The 24,924-nt window shown below is 55.6% G+C and overlaps 1 protein-coding gene across 3 annotated transcripts; it reads right to left on the bottom strand.

The window, feature by feature from the left end:
- Nucleotides 1–9,377: 9,377 nt before the first annotated feature.
- TBXT (T-box transcription factor T) lies at nucleotides 9,378–18,769 on the bottom strand. Of its 3 annotated transcripts, none has more exons than XM_070461652.1 (8): nucleotides 18,564–18,769; nucleotides 17,647–17,911; nucleotides 16,543–16,677; nucleotides 15,476–15,537; nucleotides 15,299–15,360; nucleotides 13,133–13,309; nucleotides 11,834–11,963; nucleotides 9,378–9,651 (listed from the first exon to the last, which is right to left on the bottom strand). In XM_070461652.1, the coding sequence occupies exons 1-8, from the start codon at nucleotides 18,767–18,769 to the stop codon at nucleotides 9,378–9,380; spliced, it is 1,311 nt and encodes a 436-aa protein (XP_070317753.1). The 3 variants fall into 3 exon arrangements, with proteins under 3 accessions (XP_070317753.1, XP_020739278.2, XP_070317754.1); XM_020883619.2 differs by having other exon boundaries at nucleotides 13,133–13,306; XM_070461653.1 differs by lacking the exon at nucleotides 13,133–13,309.
- Between the last annotated feature and the right edge of the window lie 6,155 nt (nucleotides 18,770–24,924).

The following is a 24,924-nucleotide window of genomic DNA, read 5'->3' as shown; positions in this document are numbered from 1 at the left end:
TATTTCTGACAGTGCGGTGAACTAAAAACTGCAACAAAAAACTCCTATTCCATGAGTGCCTGCAGTGTTTCTAACACCAGATTTTTAAGATGCAATTAATTTGTGCTTTTAAATACTCTCAAGATGACATTCTTTTGAAAATGACAAAACTAGGTTATTTCTAATTCTAAAATAATTTAAATGTGCTCTTTCTTTAATTTTCCTTCAATATATTGACTAGCAATTATTTATAAAAAACATCTCAGAAACATCCTTAGTTCACAAAACCTTGTTCTTTGGAGATGTTTTGAAGGGTATGCAATTTCCTCAAAATATTTTCCCTAAAATGAAAGTAAGTGTTAAGACAAGTTTCATGAATGCCAATTGTTTTTATAAGGGACACTTTATAAAAGTCAAACGTCAGTCATGGTTCTACCACAGCTAATTATCTGTGTCCAAAAATGAGTCTTTAGAACCTCTGAAACACTTTCTTCAAAAATGCATACCACTTAGTCGGAACACACACTGCCTGCTGGGTTCCAGCCCACCGCCCATCAGTCACTGGGAACAGAGGAATTTTCCTCAATGCTGTCTGAACTGTGTGTTTTTCCTGATGAGAAAATTCTCCTACATAGGTGAGGAATGGCGCTCGTTTCCACACTGGGCTGCTAAGGACAGAGCTCACACAAAAAGCCTGGGTGGAGATGCCGCCTGCAGCTGAGAGCAAGACCGCACGGCCCGGGGTCCTGAGCGTGCGGCCTCAGGCAGCCCCGACTCCGCCAGAGAGAGCTCAGAGCGCTGGGTCCGCGGGGCGCTCGCTTGTCTCTGCCCAGTGGATCCACAGAAATGATTTTAACAAAATCTTGACCTTTGACGAGAAAGTGGCATGTCCAAATATCGCCACAGAAACGGTACATCCACATTCTGAGTTTAGTCACTAAGTCATGTCCAACTCTGCGACCCCATGGCCTATGGGAAGTTGCTAAAAGAACATGACTTGGTCAGAAATACCCTGGAAGCCCTTTCTGGGCTGGAGGAAATTTTCTGAAGAGCAAGGTCATGAAAGAAATCTGTTCTGCACCTCATGTAATCTTTCAAGCCATTTTTTTGTCTGTCTTCTAACATGTTACTAAGTAACATTACTAAGTAGAAAATAAGGCAGAATTCTTGCTTCCAGAAAATTAGGGATAAGTTCAAAGCCATGAGAAAGGATGAGAATGAAGTTATAATATATGGTTCCATCTGAGCAGGCGCATGGACAACATTACACTGATGATGGTGTTGTTCACGAAGGACCCTGAGAAATACCCCCTCGGCCACCACCATCACTCATGTCACATTGGAAGTTCCATTTCCTAGAGAAACTTGAGTTTTCTGCACATTTGCTCACAACTCAGCCCTCCTTACCTTGTCTGCCACTACTACAGAGGTTATAGAAGCGATTTGTAGAGCTTTCCTAAGCCTCCTGAGAAGCAGCAGCCTCAGGACATGGTTCTGGGAATGAAACTCAGACAGTGGGTAATGGATGCTTTTCTTTCTCTCTTCCTGCTTGAAACATGGCTGGGGACCTGGAAATGTAGCAGCCCCCCAGATAGGTATAAGCAGAGGGTCAAGTTCAAGGCGGCAGAGATCGTAGAACAAAGAAAAGAATCTGGGTTCCTGTGAGCAACATGAAGCCTCACTGTAAATCCCGGATTTCCTCTCCAGCTTCTGATTATGTGATGCCGAGAAGATCCAGCTTTACCCAGGTCTATTAGAGCTGTGCAGTTTTTGCAAAACTCATACCACTCTTGAATACAAATAAATTCAAATCAGAGCTTCAGAGCCCTTATATATTAAATCAAGTATAAATATCCCTTAAGCCATGTGGACTGAGAGTGTTGATGGGCTGCCTTGAAGAATCTAGAGTGCCAGGCATATCGACAGTCTCCCTACCTGCAGACTGCTTGCATAGATTTCAGAGCAATAGTGCTGCAGAGCTCAGGGCTGAGATGCTAAGTTGTACCTGGCTTGCATGCACACATATCTGCCTTCATGTAACCAAAGATCTGTAGAAGCTGATTTCTACGATGGTGAAGAGCCAGAGGTGATGGGCTTGACCCAGGGACAAGGTGTTAACTCTCACTGTGTATTTACGCTGAGGGCTTCTCAGGTGGTTCAGGGTAAAGAATCTGCCTGCAACTCAGGAGACACAGGAGACTTGGGTTCAATTCCTGGGTCGGGAAGATCTCTCGGAGGAGGAAATGGCAGCCCACTCCAGTATTCTTGCCTGGGAAATCCCATGGGCGGGAAAACCTAGTGGGCCACGGTCCAGGGGGTGGCAAAGAGTCAGACACAACTTAGTTATAAACAACAGCAGCAACATATACTTAAAGTGATCAAGAGGAATAAAGTTGGAGAGCTTTCATTCCTTAAATCCAAGCAGTATCATAAAGCAAGACTGAAATAAAGATAGGAAGACAGCTCAATGGAACAGAATAGTCAGGAATAGACCCATACTTGTACGGCCAGTTAGTTTTAAACCGATGTAGAAAGCAACATATTTTTGACAGCTGTAGGTGGAACAACTCCATGGGGAAAAAAGGAAAGAAAAGAAACCGCCCACTCGACTCCACAGTCAGGAAAAAAAGAACCTGTATATATATACCTGGTGCAGCACAAAGCTAAACATAAAACAAGAGCACAAAATGCTAGAAACATAGAGAACATCTTCACAATTAAGGGTCAAGTAACTAGCCCCTCACCATGCCCAGTATCCTTCCCCAGGCCTGGCCATGGTGTGTATTCAGTGCTCACTTGTAAGAGGGAGGGAAGGCAGGAGTGAGGCGTGCGGACAGTAGCGGATGGAGGTCCGGGGTGACCAGCAGACTCTGCAGGGCCCAGGTCTGGGGTGACCTGTGGACTCTCAGTGGGCGCTCTGCAGGGCCCCGGGGTGACCCATGGACCCCCAGTGGAAGCTCTGCGGGGCCCCGGGGTGACCCATGGACTCCCAGTGGAAGCTCTGCAGGGCCCCGGGGTGACCCATGGACCCCCAGTGGAAGCTCTGCAGGGCCCCGGGGTGACCCATGGACTCTCAGTGGGCGCTCTGCAGGGCCCCGGGGTGACCCATGGACCCCCAGTGGAAGCTCTGCGGGGCCCCGGGGTGACCCATGGACTCCCAGTGGAAGCTCTGCAGGGCCCCGGGGTGACCCATGGACCCCCAGTGGAAGCTCTGCAGGGCCCCGGGGTGACCCATGGACTCTCAGTGGGCGCTCTGCGGGGCCCCGGGGTGACCCATGGACTCCCAGTGGAAGCTCTGCAGGGCCCCGGGGTGACCCATGGGCTCTCAGTGGGCGCTCTGCAGGGCCCCGGGGTGACCCATGGGCTCTCAGTGGGCGCTCTGCAGGGCCCCGGGGTGACCCATGGACCCCCAGTGGACCCCCAGTGGAAGCTCTGCGGGGCCCCGGGGTGACCCACGGGCTCCCAGTGGAAGCTCTGCGGGGCCCCGGGGTGACCCACGGGCTCCCAGTGGAAGCTCTGCGGGGCCCCGGGGTGACCCACGGGCTCCCAGTGGAAGCTCTGCGGGGCCCCGGGGTGACCCACGGGCTCCCAGTGGAAGCTCTGCGGGGCCCCGGGGTGACCCACGGGCTCCCAGTGGAAGCTCTGCGGGGCCCCGGGGTGACCCACGGGCTCCCAGTGGAAGCTCTGCGGGGCCCCGGGGTGACCCACGGGCTCCCAGTGGAAGCTCTGCGGGGCCCCGGGGCGACCCACGGACTCCCAGTGGAAGCTCTGCGGGGCCCCGGGGCGACCCACGGACTCCCAGTGGAAGCTCTGCGGGGCCCCGGGGCGACCCACGGGCTCCCAGTGGAAGCTCTGCGGGGCCCCGGGGCGACCCACGGGCTCCCAGTGGAAGCTCTGCGGGGCCCCGGGGCGACCCACGGACTCCCAGTGGAAGCTCTGCGGGGCCCCGGGGCGACCCACGGACTCCCAGTGGAAGCTCTGCGGGGCCCCGGGGTGACCCACGGACTCCCAGTGGAAGCTCTGCGGGGCCCCGGGGTGACCCACGGACCCCCAGTGGAAGCTCTGCGGGGCCCCGGGGTGACCCATGGACCCCCAGTGGAAGCTCTGCGGGGCCCCGGGGTGACCCACGGACTCCCAGTGGAAGCTCTGCGGGGCCCCGGGGTGACCCACGGACCCCCAGTGGAAGCTCTGCGGGGCCCCGGGGTGACCCATGGGCTCCCAGTGGAAGCTCTGCGGGGCCCCGGGGCGACCCATGAACCCCCAGTGGAACCTCTGCAGAGCCCCGGGGTGACCCACGGGCTCCCAGTGGAAGCTCTGCGGGGCCCCGGGGTGACCCACGGACCCCCAGTGGGCGCTCTGCAGGGCCCCGGGGTGACCCACGGGCTCCCAGTGGAAGCTCTGCGGGGCCCCGGGGTGACCCACGGACCCCCAGTGGGCGCTCTGCAGGGCCCCGGGGTGACCCACGGGCTCCCAGTGGAAGCTCTGCAGGGCCCCGGGGTGACCCATGGGCTCCCAGTGGAAGCTCTGCAGGGACCCGGGGTGACCCACGGGCTCCCAGTGGAAGCTCTGCAGGGCCCTGGGGTGACCCACGGACTCTGCGGGGCCCGCATGCGGCTCCCACTCTTTGGTGGTGTGTTCACACCTCAGCATCTTGGTCACGACTGACGCCCTGCTCCCCACTTCCCATCCCTTCCTTGAGGCCCCTCCTCGCCCCCAGCATCCAGCCAGCCGCGAGTGCCTGTGAGGTGAGGTTGGGCCGCGTCTCCTTTGGATACGGTCGTCACTGTTATCAGGGGCCTCTCTCTGTTCTAAGAGCCCAGCAGAGCTCCTCCTGGAACCACTGCGGGCGCCCCGTGCCACCCGCCGCCTCCCCCGTGGCGGCACCCGCGGAGCCGCCTGACTTGTTTTGTCGGCCAAGCACACGGCTAGCAAGCGGGGCTCTGCACTCAGATCCCCTGGCTGCGTCTTCCACCCCTCCACCCACCGGCTGTGTTACCCGGGACAAGGCATTCCAGGTCTGTTCTCCACCTGCTTTTCTATGAAATGAGGAGAGGTTTCCCAGGAGGTCAGAGACACGTGCAATGTACTTAGAACAGTCGTGGAGGCTTCGTTGATAAGTCGTGTCTGACTCTTGGAGAAGGAAATGACAACCCCCTCCAGTATTCCTGCCTGGAGAATCCCATGGAGAGGGGAGTCTGGTGGGCTACAGTCCATGGGGTCGCAAAGAGTCTGACACGATTAAATGACTCCTCCAGAGGATCTTCCTGATCCAGGAATCGAATCTGGGTCTCCTGCGTTGCAGGCAGATTCTTTTACCAACTGACTATGAGGAAAGCCTCTGAGAACAGTGAGAGGCACATACTAAGCACCCCAAACTGTACAGTTATCGCCTCTGGAGAATTTAAAACTGGGAGTCAGGAGGCTTCCCTGGTGCTTACGGCCATCCTTTCCACTGCAGCGGGCACAGGCTCGATCCCTGTCGGGGAACTAAGATCCGGCATGCCACCAGGCCCAGCCAGAATAAAAAATAATAGTAAATTTTTTAGAGTTTATAAAACTACGAGTCAGATGGGCGAGCTTCCCCCAGGCTGGCTGGAACTAGGTGATGTGCGTGTGGGAAGCCAGCACCTCTACCATGCGGATTCTTAACGGGGTCTGTTGGGGAGGAGAATCTGGGGGCCTTTATGAGGCCTTAGGGTGGAACAATTGTCTTTCCGTTTGATGTCCGGAGGTTTTTACACCTGAGTCAATGAAGAGCCGGGTGAGTCAGCAGTAAACGTTTCTTTCAAGTGGAAAAAGGGCGATAGTGATGGGGTTGGGACTCCACCGCAAGGCCTTTCTCAAGCAGACCGGCTTTAGGAGCGAGGAAAGACGGGAGTCAGGATCAGGAAACAGCGGTCCACTCCAGCTTTCCCCGGGGCAGGAGGCTCTGCCGTGAACACGGCCATGCACTCTGCAGTCCCCGTGTCCCGGCCCCCTGCACCCATTCACCGTGGGACAGCTTGTCTTCCCAGGGGGACAGGTCCCGCTGCAGGTTTTGTTTGGCTTTAGCGGTATTTACAGTGTTCTTGGGGAGGAAATGACAACCCACTCCAGTACTCTTGCCTGGAAAATCCCATGGACGGGAGAGTCTGGGGGTCCATGGGGGTCGCAGAGTCAGACACGACTGAGCGACTTCACTTTTCTATTCACATCAGTATCTTTGTGGTTGCACTGCTTTCTCCCTCTTGGTTTTAGAGCCAGCTTTTAAGAAGAGGAATGTTTGCTAACAGAGGTCCTCCGTCCGTCAGAGGCGGACAGTAATTACAGGTTCCAATGCAGGGCAGGATGGAAGCAGGGTGAGCTGTCCCCTGCCCGTCTGTGACCGCCTTCTGCTGTCTCAGCCCAGCCTGGCTCAGGAGCAGCTCCCCCCCAGCAGAACCAAGCCCTCTTCACAGGCTCTCCCGTCTCCTTTCCTGGGGGCCTCTTCCTTCCTCTGTGTGATGCAGTGCTTTCTCTTAGCATACTATTGGTGAAATTTCCTGATGTCTCTTAGGTTAGATGTCTTCCTCCTGATAGAGTCCACAGCATTTTTCAATTGGCCAATGGGACAGACTGTGCTCCCAAAAAGTGTGTGTTCTGGGTAAAAAAGATCCATTTGGCTTTATTTCTATGTTCTTGTGCCTTTGAGATCTTAGTTCCTGGACCAGGGATTGAACCCACATCCCCTGCAGTGAAAGCACTTAACCACTGGACCAGGCAGGGAGATCCACAGATCCCTTTTAACAGCACCCAGATCTTGTCTTTCTCCATTTGGACAGATAAGGAACTTCAGCTTCTAGAGCCATAGCTAATGTTCCTGAGGTTCCCACAGCAAGGGACGAGAAAGAACACTCCTATTCAGGTCTTTGTACCAAAACTGACAGCTCCTTGCTCTTTTCGGCTGCCGCTGCCCCACAGCCAAGAAGACGCTATTGGATTTATTAAAATATTTACTCCTTGAATTTACTCTCTGGGCCACCTTCAGAAACTCCAACATGCCAAAGCCCAGAGTGGAGGCCCCGCCTCCCCGCAGCCCCCAGCAGGGGCAGGGCCCCGTTCCTGGCGGTGCTCCCCAGTGACCCAGGGCATCTGAGTCTCACTGGACCTGTGCTCCTCTTGGCCTGCAGGTCGGTCATCGCTCACCAATGCTCCTGAAGGCCTGGGAAGGGGCGGGTGCTGGGAACAGCCCCAGTCTTCGGACAGCAGTCAGGTGATGGGTTCTGGGAAACCCCATCATGACCCCCCCCACCTCCTTCCCCGCCTCACCCTTCTCCTGCAGACCTCACGCCTGGGGCCGTTGACTTCCCAGTCCTACCTGCGCAGTGGTTTATTTTAAAATATTCTTCCAGTACTTCTATATCTTTGGTGGTTTAGTCACTAAGTCATGTCCGACTTTTGTGATGCCATGAACTGTAGCCCGCCAGACTCCTCTGTCCATGAGGTTTTCCAGGCAGGAATATGTTGAGCAGGTTGCTATTTCCTTCTCCAAGGGATCTTCCCGACCCAAGAACTGACCCCAGGTCTCCTCTACTGCAGGCAGATTCTTTACCAGCTGATCTACCGGGGGAACCCATTTATATCTTTGTATAATATCAAATCTTCTCATCTGGGATATTTCTACAGGAGTTGCATTAAAACAAGGGCTTCCCTGCTGGCTCAGATGGTAAAGAATCTGCCTGCAGTGCGGGAGACCTGGGTTCAAACCCTGGGTCAGAAAGATCCCCTGAAGAAGGGAATGGCAACCCACGCCAGTATTCTTGCCTGGAGAATCCCATGAACAGAGGTGCCTGGTGGGCTGTCCATGGGGTCACAAAGAGTTGGACATAACCGAGCAACTAACACACACACACAGGAATAAAACCAAGAAAAACTTTCAAGTGGCAAATAGTTTGCAAGAAGCCTGGCCCGACTGGAAAGCAGGCACAGATACACCGAAGGTGCAGCCCTTACACTTCAGTTCTAGGCTCACATTCTTACAGATGCCAGAGGTTCAGAGCATCGAGCTTGAACAACTAGGATTAAAGGAAGGGTTCAGCCACTAGGTGGAGAAATTGCCCCGATCTAGCGCAGATGTGGTTCTGACTCACTACCGGGAAACCTTACCGGCAGGGAAGATACTAACAAATGCCTTATTGTTCAAATGACTGTGGTGGCTACACCTGACACCTGTAAACTGTGACCTTTTGCCAGTTCACTAACCCTCTATGTATTTTTGCTTGAATTGAGTAAAGAAAAGTGAAAGTGAAGTCGCTCAGTCGGTCCGACTCTTTGTGATGCCGTGTAGACTACCAGGATGCTCCACCCACAGGATTCTCCAGGCAAGAGTACTGGAGTGGGTTGCTATTTCCTTCTCCAGGGGATCTCCCTCACCCAGGGATCGAACCCCAGTCTCCTGCATTGTGGGCAGATGCTTTAACCTCTGAGCCAAACATCCCATTTAATCTTCATGGCATCATTATGTTCTACCTTCTGTCATCCACATTCACCCCTCAGTGCTGAGTCTCTTGAAAATCAATTAACATCATTTGCATTTTTGTGGCAATATAGTCTATCGACTGAGTAAATAAATATATGAACATTTCACCTCCAGTCCTGCCACTGATTGGATAAAATGTTAAAGTCCACCACAGACTGAAAAGCTCCTCCAGGATAGTTGTGAGCACGAGCAAAAGAAGAGGGGTTTAAATAATAACTGGACCAACCAAATTTTGCACATTGCCTTTATTTTGCAGAAAATACTTTCTGCTGATTGTCTTTGGCTAGTTTGTCAAAAGGAAAACATAAACAGTTGTAGGTTTAACATTACACGAGATCAGCTACCTATGCTCAAAAGTAAACATTCTAGCAGGCAGAGGTGGACACTGTTGTTTCAACGACCATCTGCTGTCCCCCAAGAGGGGTTCAGTTCTGTCTCAGCTGGGCTCTGACTAGGACCCCGGCCACAGGGGTCCCAAAAGGGACCTGGAAGCTACTGGAAAACAACAGGGAGGAGAACTGGAAGCGCGCTTTTTATCTTCCCAGAGTATGACCAGAGAAGTTACAGAGCCTGATGCGCCGGAGTCACCTCCGGGCTGTAAGAGAAACGTGGCTTCTGAATGCTACCCGGTCATCATCACTGTGGATCCTGGCGAGGGTGGCCCCCTGCCTGGCTTCCATGCCTGCACTCACCCGCAGCACAGATCGGACCCAGGACGCACCGCCACGACGGAGGACAAAGCCCGGCGGTGGTGGTGGGACCCCTGACACATAACAGAACGTGAACCTTCTTCCTCTTTCCTTTGAAGGGCAGTCAGCAGGCCTGGCCCCCTTCCCGCACCCCACGAGACTGCCGCTCAGACACTCGCAGCCCCGGCCTCCTTTTGGGCACAGGCTCCGGCTCACATGGACGGGGGTGACACAGCCGTCCACGAGGCCAGGAGGCGGGCCTGGGCCGAGGCGTCGTACTGGCTGTCGGCAACGTCTGTGGCCGTGGCGGCCCCCTCGTACAGCGGGGACCCCGACGAGGAGGACGCCGAGGCCGGGTGGGCGAGGGGGGCAGAGTGGGTGGAGGAGCCTCGAAAGAACTGGGCTCCCAGCCCGCCGGGCACGCCCGCCGCCTGGGCGCCCGGGGCGACGCTGCCGCTGCTCACGGACCACAGGCTGGGGTACTGGCTGAAATGAAAAGGTGGGGGGACAGGCGGGTCAGAGACCTGGGGAGGCGCTCCAGGAGGGGGAAGGAGACCCCTGCCAACCCCAGCCCAGACGGCGGGGGTATAAACAGCTCATTTCTGTGTGATTAAATCACACTCGGACATGGGGAGAGGTCATGTCTCCTGTGCTCACAAGAAACAAAATCATTAGGAGCCACCTAAAAAGGCCTCGACCTGCACTGTTAGCTTCCGCTCCAAAGACTCCAGCTTTGTGCTCGAGCTGAGAATCCAAATTCTCAGATGCACTGAGTCCGATGTTTCAGAGGATGTGTGTAAGCACCTGTGTTAACTAGTAATTCCTGGGTTTCTCTGGTGGTCCTGGTTAAGAATCCACGTGCCAGTGCAGGGGACACGGGTTTGACCTCTGGTCTGGGAAGATCCCACGTGCCCCAGAGCAATCGGCCCACGAGCCGCAACTACTGAGCCTGTGCTCTCGAGAGCCCGTGAGCCGCACCTACCGAAGCCCACACACCCTAGAGCCCGTGCTCGGCCACAAAAGCAGGCACTGCAATGAGAAGCCTGGGCATCGCGATGGAGAGTCGCCCCCACCCGCCACAACTAGAGAAAGTCCGTATAGCGACAAAGACCCACCACGGCCCCAAAAATTAGGAAATAAATCTTAAGAAAACAACAACAAGCTAGTCATTCCCATGAGGGAGACAAACACGGATGGTGCAGGGCATCCCCCGGTGACCCCTGCGGGCACGTGTGTGCAGGTGTCAGCATGACGCCCGGGAGGAGGAAGAGTCCCAGGACTCAGACCCGGAAGCAAACCCCCATTAGCCCACTTCGTCAGGAGAGCCTTGCCCCGAGCCCACCTTCCAGGTTCTGCTTCCCAATCCCTGCAGGAAGCAACTGGAAACGGACGTTAGCCCTCCCCTCTCTGAGAACATAGGCCTGACCAACCCTACACCAGGCTAAGTTTTGCTCCTGAAAAACGTCCCTCTCCTCTAGCAGAATCAATCCTTCCATAAATGAACAAGGAGGCCTCAGGCTGCGGTGGGCTGTGCAGTGGACCAGGCCCCGTCCTGCCCTTCAGATGCACTTGGACTTGCAAACAGGCCTGATGGAGTGAGGCAGGGGATGCTCCCCACTTTACAGATGAAAAGAAACAGGCTCCGAGATGCACGGAAGTCCTCAGGGGAGACCCTGTTGTAACCTGCAGGTCATCCAACTCACAGAAGTCTTCTAGGTGACCTCGGAGCCCTGGAAAGACTTCCTGGTTATGTCTTGGTTGCTCTGTTTTTAACAGTAGACATTAGATTCTGACTTTAAAGGAATTGCTTCCTAAACATAAAGAATTAAGATCTTGGGCAAATTCTGATATTCTGTACAGTCCACGGGGTTGCAGAGTCGGACACAACTGAGCAAGCATCCACACAGGAACGGCACTGCTTTTGAGGTCAAGGTGCCTTGTCTGCTGTGAGCCAGCTTGTTCAATCATTAATACCGTTGGCTCATCTCCTCTTTAGAAAACATGGACTGGGCTCTAGCTTTGTCATTTTAGTTTTTATTATAATAATTCTATGAAGAAATGTAATACGTGGACCGACCGGCTTGACTTTTTGAAGCCAACCTCCCTCTATGTAATTTTCAAGCTAATAAAGTCACCATTCTTTTCAAGTTACCTAGCATATATGTGAAGAAACACTGATTCTATATCCACAGAAATCCAACAAATGTATTTCTTTAATTTGATAGCGCCTGTCAAAAGAGGTTCTGGAAACTTGTCTTCAAGATTCACCTACTGACCCCACAATCCTGTTCACCTACAATCCTGTAAAGATGGGTTGAAGCTGGGGTTATTTGGTGCCCTTTTCTTGAAGAAGTGCGGTTCAGGAGGCTTGTCCATCACATGAACCAGTCAACAGCAGAGCCAGGAGAGGGTCCCTGCTCCCTTCCTTGCCAGCCCGGCTCCATCCACCCTGAAGGCACCCCTGAGTTCCCAGAGGACAGGCTGAAGCAGGAACGCACAGCGGTCATGTAACCAGGGGTCCTGGACATAGCTGGCTAGTGGTCAAGTTATCAATAAAAACCCATCAACCATAAGTGAAGAGAAGAATACAGGCTAATGGATGGGATGGGATGACATCACAGGCACACGTTCCCAGGACACTTTGCATCACTCCCCAGACAGACGTTACCTGGAGCCCGCAGGAGGACCGGCGTTCGGACCCATGGGCAGCATGCTGGTGTGGGCAGGCATTCCAAGGCTGGACCAGTTGTCATGGGGCTGGAGCATGGACAGACAGGCGGATGAACTGTCGGAATAGGCTACAGGTGTAAGAAAAGTGTCATTACTGATGGGGGGCTTCCAAGGATTACAAAACACCCTGAAATGCTACCAACAGCTGGAGCTACCCAACACTGAGATCACCACCCGCTTAACTGGTCATCAAAGGCCCATGCTCATTGTCCAGTGTACATATTGGAATACATTCCAGCACCCAGGCTTTTTTTATCATTAGATTAACAGCTATCCTCTAGAAATGGACCCCTACAGTCACATGATTAAGAACTAATTATACTGAAAAATCAATGCAATTTTTACCTGTCTCTTCTGCAAAGGATTACCACTTAAGAATTAAAAGGGCTTTGAAAAGCATTTACTCAAGGCAAAATTTAAAATATGATCTAGCCTCTAGCTGGACTGCTATTTCCTTCCCAAATAAGCTTCTTTCATTTCAAATCAGCTTTAATTGCTTAATTGTTTTATGGCGTTCATTTGCTTTTTTCCTCCTTTCAGAGCCAGACAAAATGAAGTCTGGGCATCCGTGGTGTTAGAGGGAATTAGGTCCTGGGGCCTTCATGGTCTGGCCCAGTGTTCACACCAGTCAAGCCTGCACCAGGGTCCCCTAGGGGCGTGTGAAACCACGAAAAGCTGGACCATCAGAGCTTCTGATTCTGTGGGTCTGGGGAGTTTTCAGATGATGCTGGAGCCATCTGACCCTGCCTCATACTTGGAGAAACACACTTGGGTCTCATCAAGCTAGTAATTCTCGTGCCTGGCTGGCCCGGCATCACCACCTTGCAGGGTTCACAAAATATGCAAACCTGGGCCCAGGGTCCCAAAGTAAAGGAGGTGAAGCAGTAGCAGCCACACTCAGCCCTGAAGCCCCTGGCCTGGGGGTCTCTGGGGTCCAGCCAGCAGCGACGTGGACACGAAAGAAGGTCTCTCTTGAGCCAGTCAAGAGCCTACCCCCTGGACGCTCACCAACTGCCTCTCCCTTCCCGAAAGTCTTCCCGGCACCCCCAGCCCCGCCGCCTCCCACTGGGGACTTACTTGGAGAGCTGTTCCGATGCACCCCAACCCCGCCGCCTCCCGCTGGGGACTTACTTGGAGAGCTGTTCCGATGCACCCCAACCCCGCCGCCTCCCGCTGGGGACTTATGGAGAGCTGTTCCGATGCACCCCAACCCCGCCGCCTCCCGCTGGGGACTTACTTGGAGAGCTGTTCCGATGCACGTACGGGCTGGGATAGGGGCCTGGCCGGTGGCTCCTCAGGGCCGGGTACCTTTCGCAGCCGTGCGTGGAGGAGAGCGAGAGGGGGCCTCCGAACTGCGGGTGGGGGGCGGCAGGTGGACACAGGGTGCTGGTTCCGGGGATCAGCCAGCCCCCTGCTGTGAAAGAAGCACGCTGCGGACCCCGTTTTGCCTCCCTTCGTCATCCAACGGGCAGGACGGGGCTTCCCTGCGGTCCAGGGCTCAGGACTCTGAGCTCTCACGGCGGAGGGCCCCATTCAGGCCCTGGTCGGGGAACTCAAATCCCAGGAGCCCCATGGCCAGAAACAAAGCTAAAGGACAGCGGGGCAGAGGCCAGGGAGTGGTGGGCCTCCTCCTCAGGGCCCGTGGACACCGAGGGCCTGGCCCAGGCTTCAGGGGTCGTGGGCGTCACCCATGCGGCCAGAGAAGGGCCAGGGTGTCCAGACCCACAGGGCACCCGAGAACCTGGGAGACTGACCCCAACCTCAGCCAGCCCTGCGGCTTCCTCAAAAAGTCCCCCCCTCCCAGAATCCTCCCAGAATATCCCCAGGGATGTTCTGTCCCTCCAGGAAGGTCAGTTGTCAAGGCCAAACTACTGAGCGTGAATAAAGGTAAAAAGGACAGAATCCAGACTCAGGACACACAGGGAGAGCCCTGCGCTTAGCCCCCCGCCCCTCTCGCCTCCCCGCTGCAGAGCACGCCGTCACGCAGCGGAGCCTCGTCCTGCCTGGAGGAGCATCCACGTTCTCCTCGCTGTTCTTGGTTCGGCTCACCCTTTCCCACCTTTCATCAGAGAATCTTTCCAACACTGCCCAGCCCTCCTTTAAAGTTCCCGTTTCTTCTCCATTCCCTTTATTTTCCTTTTTTTTTTTTAATTCAGAAAAGCAACCACTAAGACAACTACTCAGGCTCCAATTCCCAAACTCTAACTGCAGACAGCATTCCAACGAGAGGAGGGTCCAGACGTGGCCACAAAGCTCGGGCCCACTGCTGGCCAGAGCAGCGGTTCATACACTGCTCTGTGATGCAGCAGCCGTGAGCCGCTTAGGGGAGCTGTTTGTTAAAGCAGTCCGTGAAGGACAAAGAAGGAGGGAGGGAGGGAGAAAGAGAGAAAAGAAAGACAGAGAAAGAAAGAAAGAGAAAGAAAGGGAAATGGTGGTTGCAGAAGCCGCTGCTCTGGTTCAGCCCGAGCCTAGATGTGAGCAGCCAGCAATAACTTTTCTCTCCCAAGGATTGCCAGTTTCTCATCTCTGAGTCCCCACCTGCCTGGACAGGTAGACGCAGCCTTTTCCCCTGATACTCTGCTGTAGACCCGCATCACCCCGCTGACCACTCCACTAACTCCCAAAGGAGGCTGGACTGAAAGCGGACTTGCCCATCCTGCGAGCCGCTGTCTCCAGCATGACCCACGGGCCATTCCCAACCCCGAAGCAAGCTGGGGGAGAGCTACACGTGATCAGAAGCATCGTCCCAGAGATGGTCCTTCTGTTCTCAGCCATTAACAAAAAGACAGACCATCTCAGAGTGCACGAGAGCCAAGCTCTCCTCCTGCCCAACACAGCAGAGTCTGAGCACCCGTTGGAGTCTCGGCGATCCATCCTAGCCACGGCTGGAGCCGCCTCGTGTGTGCTCAGCACCTCGGTCGTGTCCACGGACTCTGCGACCCCGTGGACTCTAGCCCGCCAGGCTCCTCTGTTCATGGGATTCCCCAGGCAAGAACACTAGAGTGAGTTGCCATTTCCTCCTCCAGGGGATCTTCCCGACCCAAGGATGGAACCCGTGTCTCCTTCGTCTCCTGCATTGCAGGCAGTCTTTACCATCACACCACCTAGGAAGCCCCTGGAGTGGCCTCAAAGCAAAAGAACCCAGGCTCCTCTGTCAGGAATCCTGTGGGGGTGGGGGTGGGGGGGTCACCTGCAAGCCCCGGATGGAGTGGAGGCTGAGAGCCAGCAGTTCAATGACCAGTAGGAACAGAGTCACCGTGCAGGGCCACCGCCTTGCACAGCGAAGAGCAGTGTGCTGCCCAAGGGCACCCGGAAATTCTGTCTGCCCCATCCCCAGCCCCCGGCCCCAGGCAGGCTGCTCCCTGAGACAAGGTACATCTGGGCCGAGTGCAACAAACCGTACATTGGTTGTACCCAGACTGCTGACTGTCTCCTGTTTCTTCCATCATATCTTTGTGATCGCTTCTGTCAAGAAAGTGTATTGAAATGTCAAGGAAAGCATTCAGGAAACAGTGTTTGCAGCAATAGCTCACCATTCTGCACACTTCTTCACCCCAGGGGTATGTTAGAATTCTCTCACCTTTCTTTTGCATCGAGGAAAGCTTTTGCAAATGGATTGTATTTAATTTTAAGAGCTGTGATCTGAAAAACAAGAAGGTGCATTTACTAGGATAGGGCTCATTAGTCAGAGGACTTAATTAGTCACCAAGAAATCAGGCACCACCAATATCCCCTTTAAATATTCAAATATAATCAGACTTCATTCCAGGTATATTTTCCTATTTGAATCCGAAGTAGCCAAGTAATTACAATATTTCATAAAGAACAGCACATTTATGTAAAGTTTTTAGATGCTGATTTCCTAAGTGGAATTTACAATAAATTTAACCTACCGCTCATAAGGGCTTCCCGTGTGGCTCAGCTGGTAAAGAATCTGCCCACCATGCGGGAGACCTGGGTTTGATCCCTGGGTTGGGAAGATTCCCCTGGAGAAGGGTCAGGCCACCACCTCCAGTATTCGGGCCTGGACTGTGCAGTCCATGGGGTCCCAAAGAGTCAGACACGACTGAGCGACTTTCCCTTCACTTCTTCACTGCTGACGATATTCTGGGTGCATCAGTCAAGCAAAACATAACCCAGATCTGCTTACGGACAGTGACTTCTAGTTCTGGCTGGCGGTCAACACTCACAGCCTGACCAGCTAATCACCTACTGTCTGTCCTTTGGGATCAGGCATAGACATGGATTCACAGGCACTAAACTGTATGCTGTATCTAGTGGACCCTTCACACAGCACAGACTTGGAGGGGTGCTCCTGACCTTTCAGGAAGGTTTTCAGAGTAAGGAGACACCTCTCTCTCTCTCTGAAGTCTTGTTCTCAAGAAATCTTACAGTCCTGAACCTGAATGCTTTATTTACCTTTTCATTTTGCGCATTTAGTGGATGCTTCTAGATTTAGACACTTTTAGGGAAAACTAAAGCAGAAAGTGCTTGAATGAGTTCTTATTTTAAACTTTTCTCCTTCTGTCCCGTTTGGTATCTACCATTACGGGAAATTATTTGAAAAGGCATTAATTATCCGTCTAAACTTTAGACTCTAAAGGACACTCATCACACATGAGACCGCTGACTGCCCGCGCCCCTCACCTCCTCGTTTTGGTAAGCGGTCACCGCGATGAACTGGGTCTCCGGGAAGCAGTGGCTGGTGATCATACGCTGTGGACCCCCAACTCTCACGATGTGGATTCGAGGCTCATACTTATGTAAGGAGTTCAACATGATCTGACAGAGACATGAACACAGGAACTGCAATCCTCAAAGTCCCACCGTTAAAGACAACAAAACTTCCATTTGTCCTGACGTAAACACAGAAACTGCTGCAGCTCACAGGAAAATGTTTTTACTGCAAAATGTTTTTACTGCTGATGCTGGGGACTTCCCTGGTGATTCGGGGCATAAAGAATCGCCTGCAATGCAGGAGATGCAGGAGACACACGAGCGATACCTGGGTTGGGAAGACCCCCTGGAGGAGGAAATGGCAACCCACTCCTGTATCCCTGCCTGGGAAATCCCATGGACAGAGGAGCCTGGTGGGCTACAGACCATGAGGTCACAAAGAGCTGGACACGACTGAGCAATTGAGCAAGTTGAAGGCGGTAGGTTGCCCATCAGGTGCCGTTCCCACGACTAGGTCTGAAAAGGAATGAGAGATGCTGCACATGATCAGAGGCAATGCCTGCCCTTCAGGAGGTGCTTGACCTGGTGGAACAAAGTTCTACAGCTTCCAGGGCAGCTGCAGCCAGCTTGAAATGCCTGAGCACCGCTGCTGCTTTCGGGAACACCGGGTCTCCCAGGAACACTCCCCAGGGAAAGACTATCTGTAGAAAAGGACGGCTTTACAAGTCTGCTCAGACTCCACGCAGTAAGTACGCGGGCACATTCAGCTCTAAAATGAGTGCTTACCCTCAACACCCTCTACCCCAGGGAAGTTGAAGGCTAGGACGCAGAAGTTCCCCAAAGCTTGAGGCCCGCCCCCCTGTTCAACGCCGAGGCTTTGAGCCTTCTCCCCGCTCACTCTCCAGCCCGGGTGTTACTGTCGTCAGCTTACTATAAACAACACTGAGGGCTTAATTGAGGAAGGCAGACTTCACCTCCAGGCCAGCAGCGCCCTTCCAGCTCTCTGCCAGAAGAACGTGCAGAGTCACAGGCCCCTCCTGGAGCCGCCCCCCGCCCCCCACCCATCACACCTACCTGGCCCCCTCCATTGAGCTTGTTGGTGAGCTTGACTTTGCTGAAGGAGACGGGCGCCTTCATCCAGTGCGCCCCGAAGTTGGGCGAGTCGGGGTGGATGTAGACACAGCTGGGTGCCTGCGGCTCCGGCTTGCCCCCGGGCACCCACTCCCCGTTCACGTACTTCCAGCGGTGGTTGTCGGCCGCCACGAAGTCCAGCAGGAAGGAGTACATGGCGTTGGGGTCCAGGCCGGACACGTTCACCTTCAGCACCGGGAACATCCTCCTGAAAACGAAGGGGCGCAGCTGGAGGACCCGGGATGGGGTGGTGAGGCCGAAGCCAGGGGCAGCTGTCGCTTGGGGCCGAAAGTTCCCCCTGGGAACTTAAAAGGGGACACGCGCGGTCCTCCTACAAAGGACTCTCCTAGACCTGCAGGCGCCCACCCCACCATCCCTCATCCCTCCGCCTCTGGAGGCAGGTGGGACAGGGCCTGGCCGAAGCTGCAGCACACCGGTCAGGCCCTCCAGGCGAGAGCCAGCAGGCCCGGTCCCCCGAGTCCCCGGGGAGTCCCCCCTCCCCAGGGCTCTGTTAGGTGCTCAGTCGTGTCCGACTCTTTGTGATACCATGGACTGTAGCCCACCAGGTTTCCTCTGTCCACGGAATTCTCCAGGCAAGGATTCTGGAGTGGGTTGCCATTTCCTTCTCCAGGGAATCTTCCTGACCCGGGAATGGGAACCGGGGTCTCCCGCATAGCAGGCAGCTTCTTTACTATCTGACCCCCCAGGGCAGCCACCCGGTCCTCCCCAGGAAAGTGACAATTCTGCGAAGAAGGCCCAGAGGGAGAGAGAGAGGCCACACGAGTCTATTCCCAGCCCGAGCGGAAATGAGCGGAAAGATTAGGCCAGGGTGTTGCCGGGCGGGGAGCCGGCGCGCCCACCTGCCGTTCTTGGTGACGATCATCTCGTTGGTGAGCTCCTTGAAGCGCAGCCACAGCTCGCTCTCCTCCAGGCCCACGCGCAGCTCGCGCTCCGTGGGGTCGCCCTTCTCGCTGCCCGCCTGCAACTCGCTCTCCACGGCGCTCAGCAGATGGTCCACGCGGTACTGCAGGCTCTTCCCGGGGCTGTCGGTGCCCGGGGAGGTCATCCTCCCGCCGATCCGCGCCCCGACGCCCCCCCAAGTCCCGACTGGCTACGCCACCTTCGCCGCCGCAGACTGCCGCTCTTCCAAGAAGACCCAAGAAGTGCCCAGACCCGCGACGGCACAGACCCAGCGCCGACCTGCGTGGAGGGCGACGATCTGGAGAGGAGGGGGCGGGGGAGAGGGGTGGGGGGGGGAGGTTATTCCACTTGAACTCCCGCAAGGAGGGACAAGAGTAGGTCTCCTGGGAAGGAAAATCGCCCTTCGGCATAAATAGAGCCTGCAGCATGGCGCAGGGGGGCGCGGCGGATTGGGCCGCGAGCCCTTTGAAGCGCCGGGGCCGCCGCCGATTGGCCGCGAGCGGCCATATCAGACCCCGCCGGGCGGGCCGCAGAGGTGGGGGGCCATCAATGGGCTCCCGCGCCGGCTTTTTGTAAATCCGGAGCCGGGCAGGGCGAGCCCCGACCCAGCCCCTACACCTCCGCCCTCCCCCAAATGTTTGCACCTCTATCAAAGCGGCTGTGCTGGCCCCCGAAGGCCGGGAGGAGGTGGGGGATGCGCTGGGGACCGACGGGCCGGCCCGCGAGCTCGCCCCAGCCCGCACCTTGCCGAGGGGCTGCTCGGCGGCCCGCGAGGCTCCCCCACTCCCGCGCGCGCGCGGTCCCCTCCTTTCTCTCCAAGCGCATCCCGGACCCCGCAGGTATGCCAGTCCCGCCGCGGCTCCCGCGTGCGCCGGAGCCCGCGACCACCGCCCGCAGCCCGGCCTAAGGTCGCGCCCAGGGCCTGGCCCGAGTCGGGCTGGTCTCCGCGCTTCTCCGAAGGCTCAGCTGCCACCGATCCCGGTCCGGTCTTGTTCCTAGGCCCGCGGCGCTTCAGGTGATCCCGCCAACACCCTCGACCACGGACCAGCCCACCGGGCGCCCCCTGTTCTCCGCAGCCCTCCAGGGTCTGGAAAGGGAAATCGCGCGCTCCGAGCCTCTGCCCACAGTCCACCTCGCGCCCGGAGAGGGAAATAGACTGAAATCAGTAAAACATCGCCCCCCCCCCCCCCCCCCGCCTCCTGGATGTTTTCTCGCTTCCCCCCTATAAAAGTAGGACTTTGATGGCGAGGTCTGTGCGTGTACTGGGTGTAGCCCGAGAGTTCGCACGACTCTGTGGGTTTTGGTCTTTGCTTTCGCGGAAGGTGGGAGCGGGAGGGGACGGGCCAGGGTTTCCCGGCGAGCGGGCTTCGGGGCGCATCTCGCATGGCCGCGCCTGAGCGCCTGTCGGGGTGGGGTGGCGGGGTCCGGGTGGTTTATTACCTTCCGCGAGGACCGGGAGGAGAGCGCAGGAAAGGTGACAATGGGCAGGAAATAGTTCAATGGGGCCTCTTCAGACAATAACATTCCTCCTAAAGCGGGAACCCAGCTAAGAAGGAAGCAGACGCTCCTCGTGGGGACGCGGACTGCGCGCCTCGGACTCACTCGCCCGCGGCTCGAAAGAAGCCAGCGTGGCCACAGCCTCGGTCCCCCGCGTGTGCTCCGCGCCCACCCCACCTTCAGGCTTTCTGGAAGGAGCCACGCGTCGGTGGGGCGCCCCATTCAGAACAACCCCGCGCCTTGCCAAGGGGACTCTGCGGGAAGGCCGTGGGATCTAAGCCCCGCGCAAACCCTTCCTCGCCCGGCGCGGGGCCAGACTCGCTCCGCCGTGGAGAACCGCGGGGGCCACCGCCGGAAGGACCCCGGCCGACCCCGCGCGCCTCCAGCTCGGGCCGGGAGCCTGGGAGCCCCGCGCGCCCCGACTCTGTCGCGTTTCTGTTTCTTTGTTGTCTAGGAACAAGGAAGTGCCCAGGGGCTGCCCGAGGGGGACAGTTTCCTTCTGGAAGGAGACACTGAAATGACCTCGTGTGCTCGCGGCCCCGGACCCTGCTGAGTCACCTTCATCGGGTTTCTTGGGCCACGGGCTTTTGGGGGGTTTGCGTGTGTCTTTGGAGAAATTAAGAAAGTTATCTCTGCTGCCTGGGAAGGCTGGAACCTGAGCACTGAGAACACCGGCGTGCGGGGAAGAAGCGTGAATACCAGGCAGTCAGGGGGGCTCTCCAAAACCTGCGCTCCAGAGCGAAGCTTAGGTCGCTCCCTGACCCCCAAGGCGGGGGCGGGGGGGGGGCTCTCTTGGCGCTGACGCTTGGGGGTCGATTTTCCCAAAGTCTGGAAGCGCTGATGAGGAGTCCCGCGTTTCCCGGGTCCCTCCCGCCAACTATAGTTCGGCTGTACAAACGGGACGCGGCACGGCCGAATAAGGGAAAAAGCCCGGCAGGAGGGAATGTCAGCTCTCTAACATGCGCGGGGACGTTTCTTCCCTCCAGCAGACGCGGCCGATTTTCGGGATCCCCGCCCAAGGCTCCCTGCGCGGCTGGCCGAGACGCTGGGGCGCAGGGCTGCGCCTAGCTGCGGAGGTCCCCCCGCCGGTCAGCGCCTAGGTTTTTCCCTTCCGTTTCTGGGCGGGGGTTTCTGGATCTTCGTTCCTTGGTTCTCAGGACAAGCGTCTCCGCTCTCTGGGTCCTTTCAACGAAGGCTGCCGTGCATGACAGTTTACAGCCAAAAACTTCCTCCGGGCCAGCTATAAAGAGTTCCGAGTTAATAACAAGGTGCTTCCTTGGGGGGAGGGGGGCCAAGGCTCCCGGGCGCGTCTTTCCCAAGGTGTTTCTCTTCTTTCCAGAAAAATAAGTAAAGGCCTTACTGCTGGGCCTCAGAATGCAACTGGACGTCACCCTCACAAACAAATAACTTAGGAAGGATTTTACAAGAAATCACACACACACACACACACACACACACACACACACACACACACCCCTCAGTTCCCAGAGAGGCAGGTTTCCCCCAGACCAACCCCCTCTCAAGCCACAAAACCATTTGTCTTGTGGGAGCAGGTATCAGTGGTGCCCTAATAGGCTGGAGGATGGTCAGATGGAGCAGGGACTGCCCTGGTGGGACCCCGAGCATGCCCTCCAGCTTCCTTCTGCAGAGAGAAAATAACTTTACTTTTGATTATATAACATGTGCTCATTGTAGAATATGCTGTACACATGTATGTACCTATATGCATATACATCACATGTGCGCTCTTGTATGTGTGCGTGTTTATGCAAAGACGAAACCTCAACCACCAACCGCTGTGCCTATGTGTTTTCTTCACCTTTTTTTTCCATTTTGTTCTTCTGCTGAGCTCTTCTTCCATTCTCCTTATGTCTGGTTACCTCTGTTACATCTGGTTAAGCAGACGTAACAATAGCATCTGCATCCTAAATTTCAGACCGAATATTAGAGGCACTTGACAGTATGTCTTTTCTGTCACCAATGGTGTGTGCCTATCCCACTGAAAGAAGCCTGATGGATTTTGTTATGGCTTTTAAAGTTGTACCATGCAATTCTTTAGACTCCTCCACATGGAAAGTTTTCCAAGCCCATTGGGTTGTTCAGGGACATCTCTGGTTTGTGGGAAAGAGCCAAGACTTGTTTTTCAAAGTCTTTTCTCAGCACAGCGTCTTGGCCCTGGGCCTGGCTGACCCAGCCCTGCAGCCCCAGGAACAGGCTGTGGGGCTACCGTTTTTAAGCTTCGGGAAGTCTCCCCCAGAAACTGCCCAGGAGGGTGGGGCCTTTTCCAGCGAGGAGCAGCCTTAGGAGCCCGAGGAGGTGCTTCAAGACCAGGCCCATCCTGGCTATACTAGCAGAGCTTGCCATGGGTGACAGTGCGCGCTTTCCTGACACTAAGAGCAAACAGGCCTGGTGAGGCTGACGCTCAGGCCGGTGAGCCTGCTCCGTACAAATCCAGCCCCTCCGGACTCAGCCGAGGCGGATGCCCTGTGGCCCCCGGGCTCTTGAGTCTTCGCTCCTCTGAGTTCGCAGCTGTCTGAGGGAAGAATCTCCGTTTCCTGGTTTTGCTCGGAAGGCTGGGAGTCTCCCAGCTCCGCCCTGCGTGGGGTCCCCACTTCAGTCCTGTTGCTACCTCGAGGCATACCTGTGCTTCCACGTCGTATTTCCTGCCTGTCCCCCGTTTCTCCGCCGTTTCCTCCCTTAGGCATTTCTGCGTGAGCCGTGCAGCCTGAGATGTCTCCCCACTCCCCTCTGACAGTTTGCTTTTCTCTGTCACGTTTGGTTTTTATCGCCTCCAGGGCAGGTTTTCTGACCACCCTGGATTCCCTCGTCCCTGGCAGCCTCCCGGCAGCTCCTTTTCCTAGCGGCCCTGGTTTTTGTGTCTGATGGGAAAGGAAGCCAATCCGTTTTCTGATTTTTTCTTCTGCTTCCTCTCACTGATTATTTCCAGCGGCTGTTTCACCTCTGGGTTCCAGGACTCACCCCGCTGCTCCCAGCCCTGAACACCTCGCTCCCTGCTACTTTCTCCCGCCCCCGTTCTCCTCATCCCTCAGTCGGTCTCCCCAGCCTGCCCACCGCCCCGAGGACCCCTCCTAGCTGCCCTGCAGGTAGGCAAGGCGCAGGGTCTATTTACTCACTCAAACCAGCGCTTGACTCCCGCTGGGGACCCAAGGGGTCCCTGTGGAGTGACTGGGTTGGCAAAATCGGAAAGCAGCCCACACGGGCATCTAGGGAGATGCTGGAGCTCCAACCCCCCACCCCTGCCCAGACCTGCCAGGGAGCATTTTAACAGCAGTGTAGACAAAACATGAACCCTTAACTTTCACCGAAAGGGGAGCCACAGAATCCACAGTGGCCTTTCTTCAGCCATTAACCATGGACCCAAATGCCTGTTGTCAGGAAGACAGTGAAGGATGGACCCCCTGTGGGCGTTGTGTATAAAAGGAGACCTACGAATGAAAAGACATGAACTCTTTCAAGAGATGGGATCAGGGAGAAGAGGTAGGATTTTAGGCTTAAAAGTGCTAAAGAAGTCATGCCTGGGGACTCTACCCCGTCATCTATCCCGTGACTGTATATAACACTACTCACACCATGCTCCTCTCTATATACCTTAGTTTGGAGGATCCTGTTTTGGCACAAATTATATCTGAAGTCCCAAACCAATTCTCTTGCAGCAAAGAATGCTGGAAACAAATGCAGGTAGATGTAACCGGTTGTTGCTGTTACTGCTGAGTCACTAAATCGTGTCTGACTCTGTCACCCCTCGGACTGCAGCACGCGGGGCTTGCCCTTCATGGATCGCAGCCTTATTATGGCGAAGGGCCTGCATAACTCAATGAAGCTATGAGCCATGCCGTGCAGGGCCGCCCAGATGGGCCATAGTGGAGAATCCTGACAACATGTGGCCCAGTGGAGGAGGGCATGGCAGCCCACTCCAGTGTTCTTGCCTGGAGAACCCCATGGACAGAGGAGCCTTGCGGGCAACAGTCCATGGGGCAGCTAGAGTCAGACACGACTGAGCGACTAAACATGTATAAGATAGATCACTAATACAAAAGTTTAAAAATTAACGTTTAAAAAAGCCGAGGACAACTAAGAGTGTGGCCTTTTCATGGCGGTGGAGGCTCCAAGGACAGTCGCCTACTCAGGAAGAACCGGTGGGACGCGAAGACAGGACGAGAGTTCCTGGTGAGGCACGTGTGCGACGTGGTTTGGGAAGAGGAGAGGGAGGTCAGAGATGAGCCCGCAGGCATGGGGCCGGGGCGCTGGGTGGGTTTCTGGGATCTTCAGGGACTAATAGCAGGAACTCTAGAAAGGTCTGCATCGTATCCTCTGGTAGACACTCTGGGGCACGTTCGGAGGCTTCCAGCAGAAATTCCCACGAGTCCTGTAGACAGAGATGAACACAAGAGAGAAGACTGAACAGTGGTCCAAGTGTTGGGACATCTGAGGAGAGCTCAGCTGGGCTGGGAGGGGAGGGAGACGGGCGGCCCTGAGCAGATACCTGCGGAAGGTGGGAGCAGGAAGCTGGAGGGGCGCCCGGGGGAGCGCCCGGGGGAGCGCTGGGGCGGGGTTAAGATGCATCCTCCTTCCATATCAAGTACCAGACTGACAGTAAAAGCGAGACGGGACAAAGGGAAGGGTTAGCACGTCTGTGAGAAAGGAGCCCTGGTCAGTGGTTCCCACTGCGGGGACTTGGCCAGCTGAAAAGAAGCCTCAGAGGAGGAAAACCCATTTGGAAATTAGAATTAGCACATTCTGCCACCTAAACCCACACAGCTTCCAGAGTCCCAGCCGTCCCAG

This window comes from Odocoileus virginianus, chromosome 34, assembly GCF_023699985.2.
Source record: "Odocoileus virginianus isolate 20LAN1187 ecotype Illinois chromosome 34, Ovbor_1.2, whole genome shotgun sequence".
In the NCBI taxonomy this organism is placed as follows: Eukaryota; Metazoa; Chordata; class Mammalia; order Artiodactyla; family Cervidae; genus Odocoileus; species Odocoileus virginianus.
The sequence above is the reverse complement of the archived record's forward strand: the minus strand, read 5'-3'. Positions and strand labels throughout refer to the sequence as shown.

Bases quoted from the DNA above. Each gene is read 5' to 3' on its own strand.
- TBXT (XM_070461652.1), bottom strand. From the start codon at position 18,769: ATGACCTCCCCGGGCACCGACAGCCCCGGGAAGAGCCTGCAGTACCGC. The intron at 11,964-13,132 runs GTAAGTCCCCAG...TTACACCTGTAG, and splicing joins GCATCGGAACAGCTCTCCAA to CCTATTCCGACAGTTCATCC. The intron at 9,652-11,833 runs GTAACGTCTGTC...TTTTCATTTCAG, and splicing joins GGTCCTCCTGCGGGCTCCAG to CCAGTACCCCAGCCTGTGGT.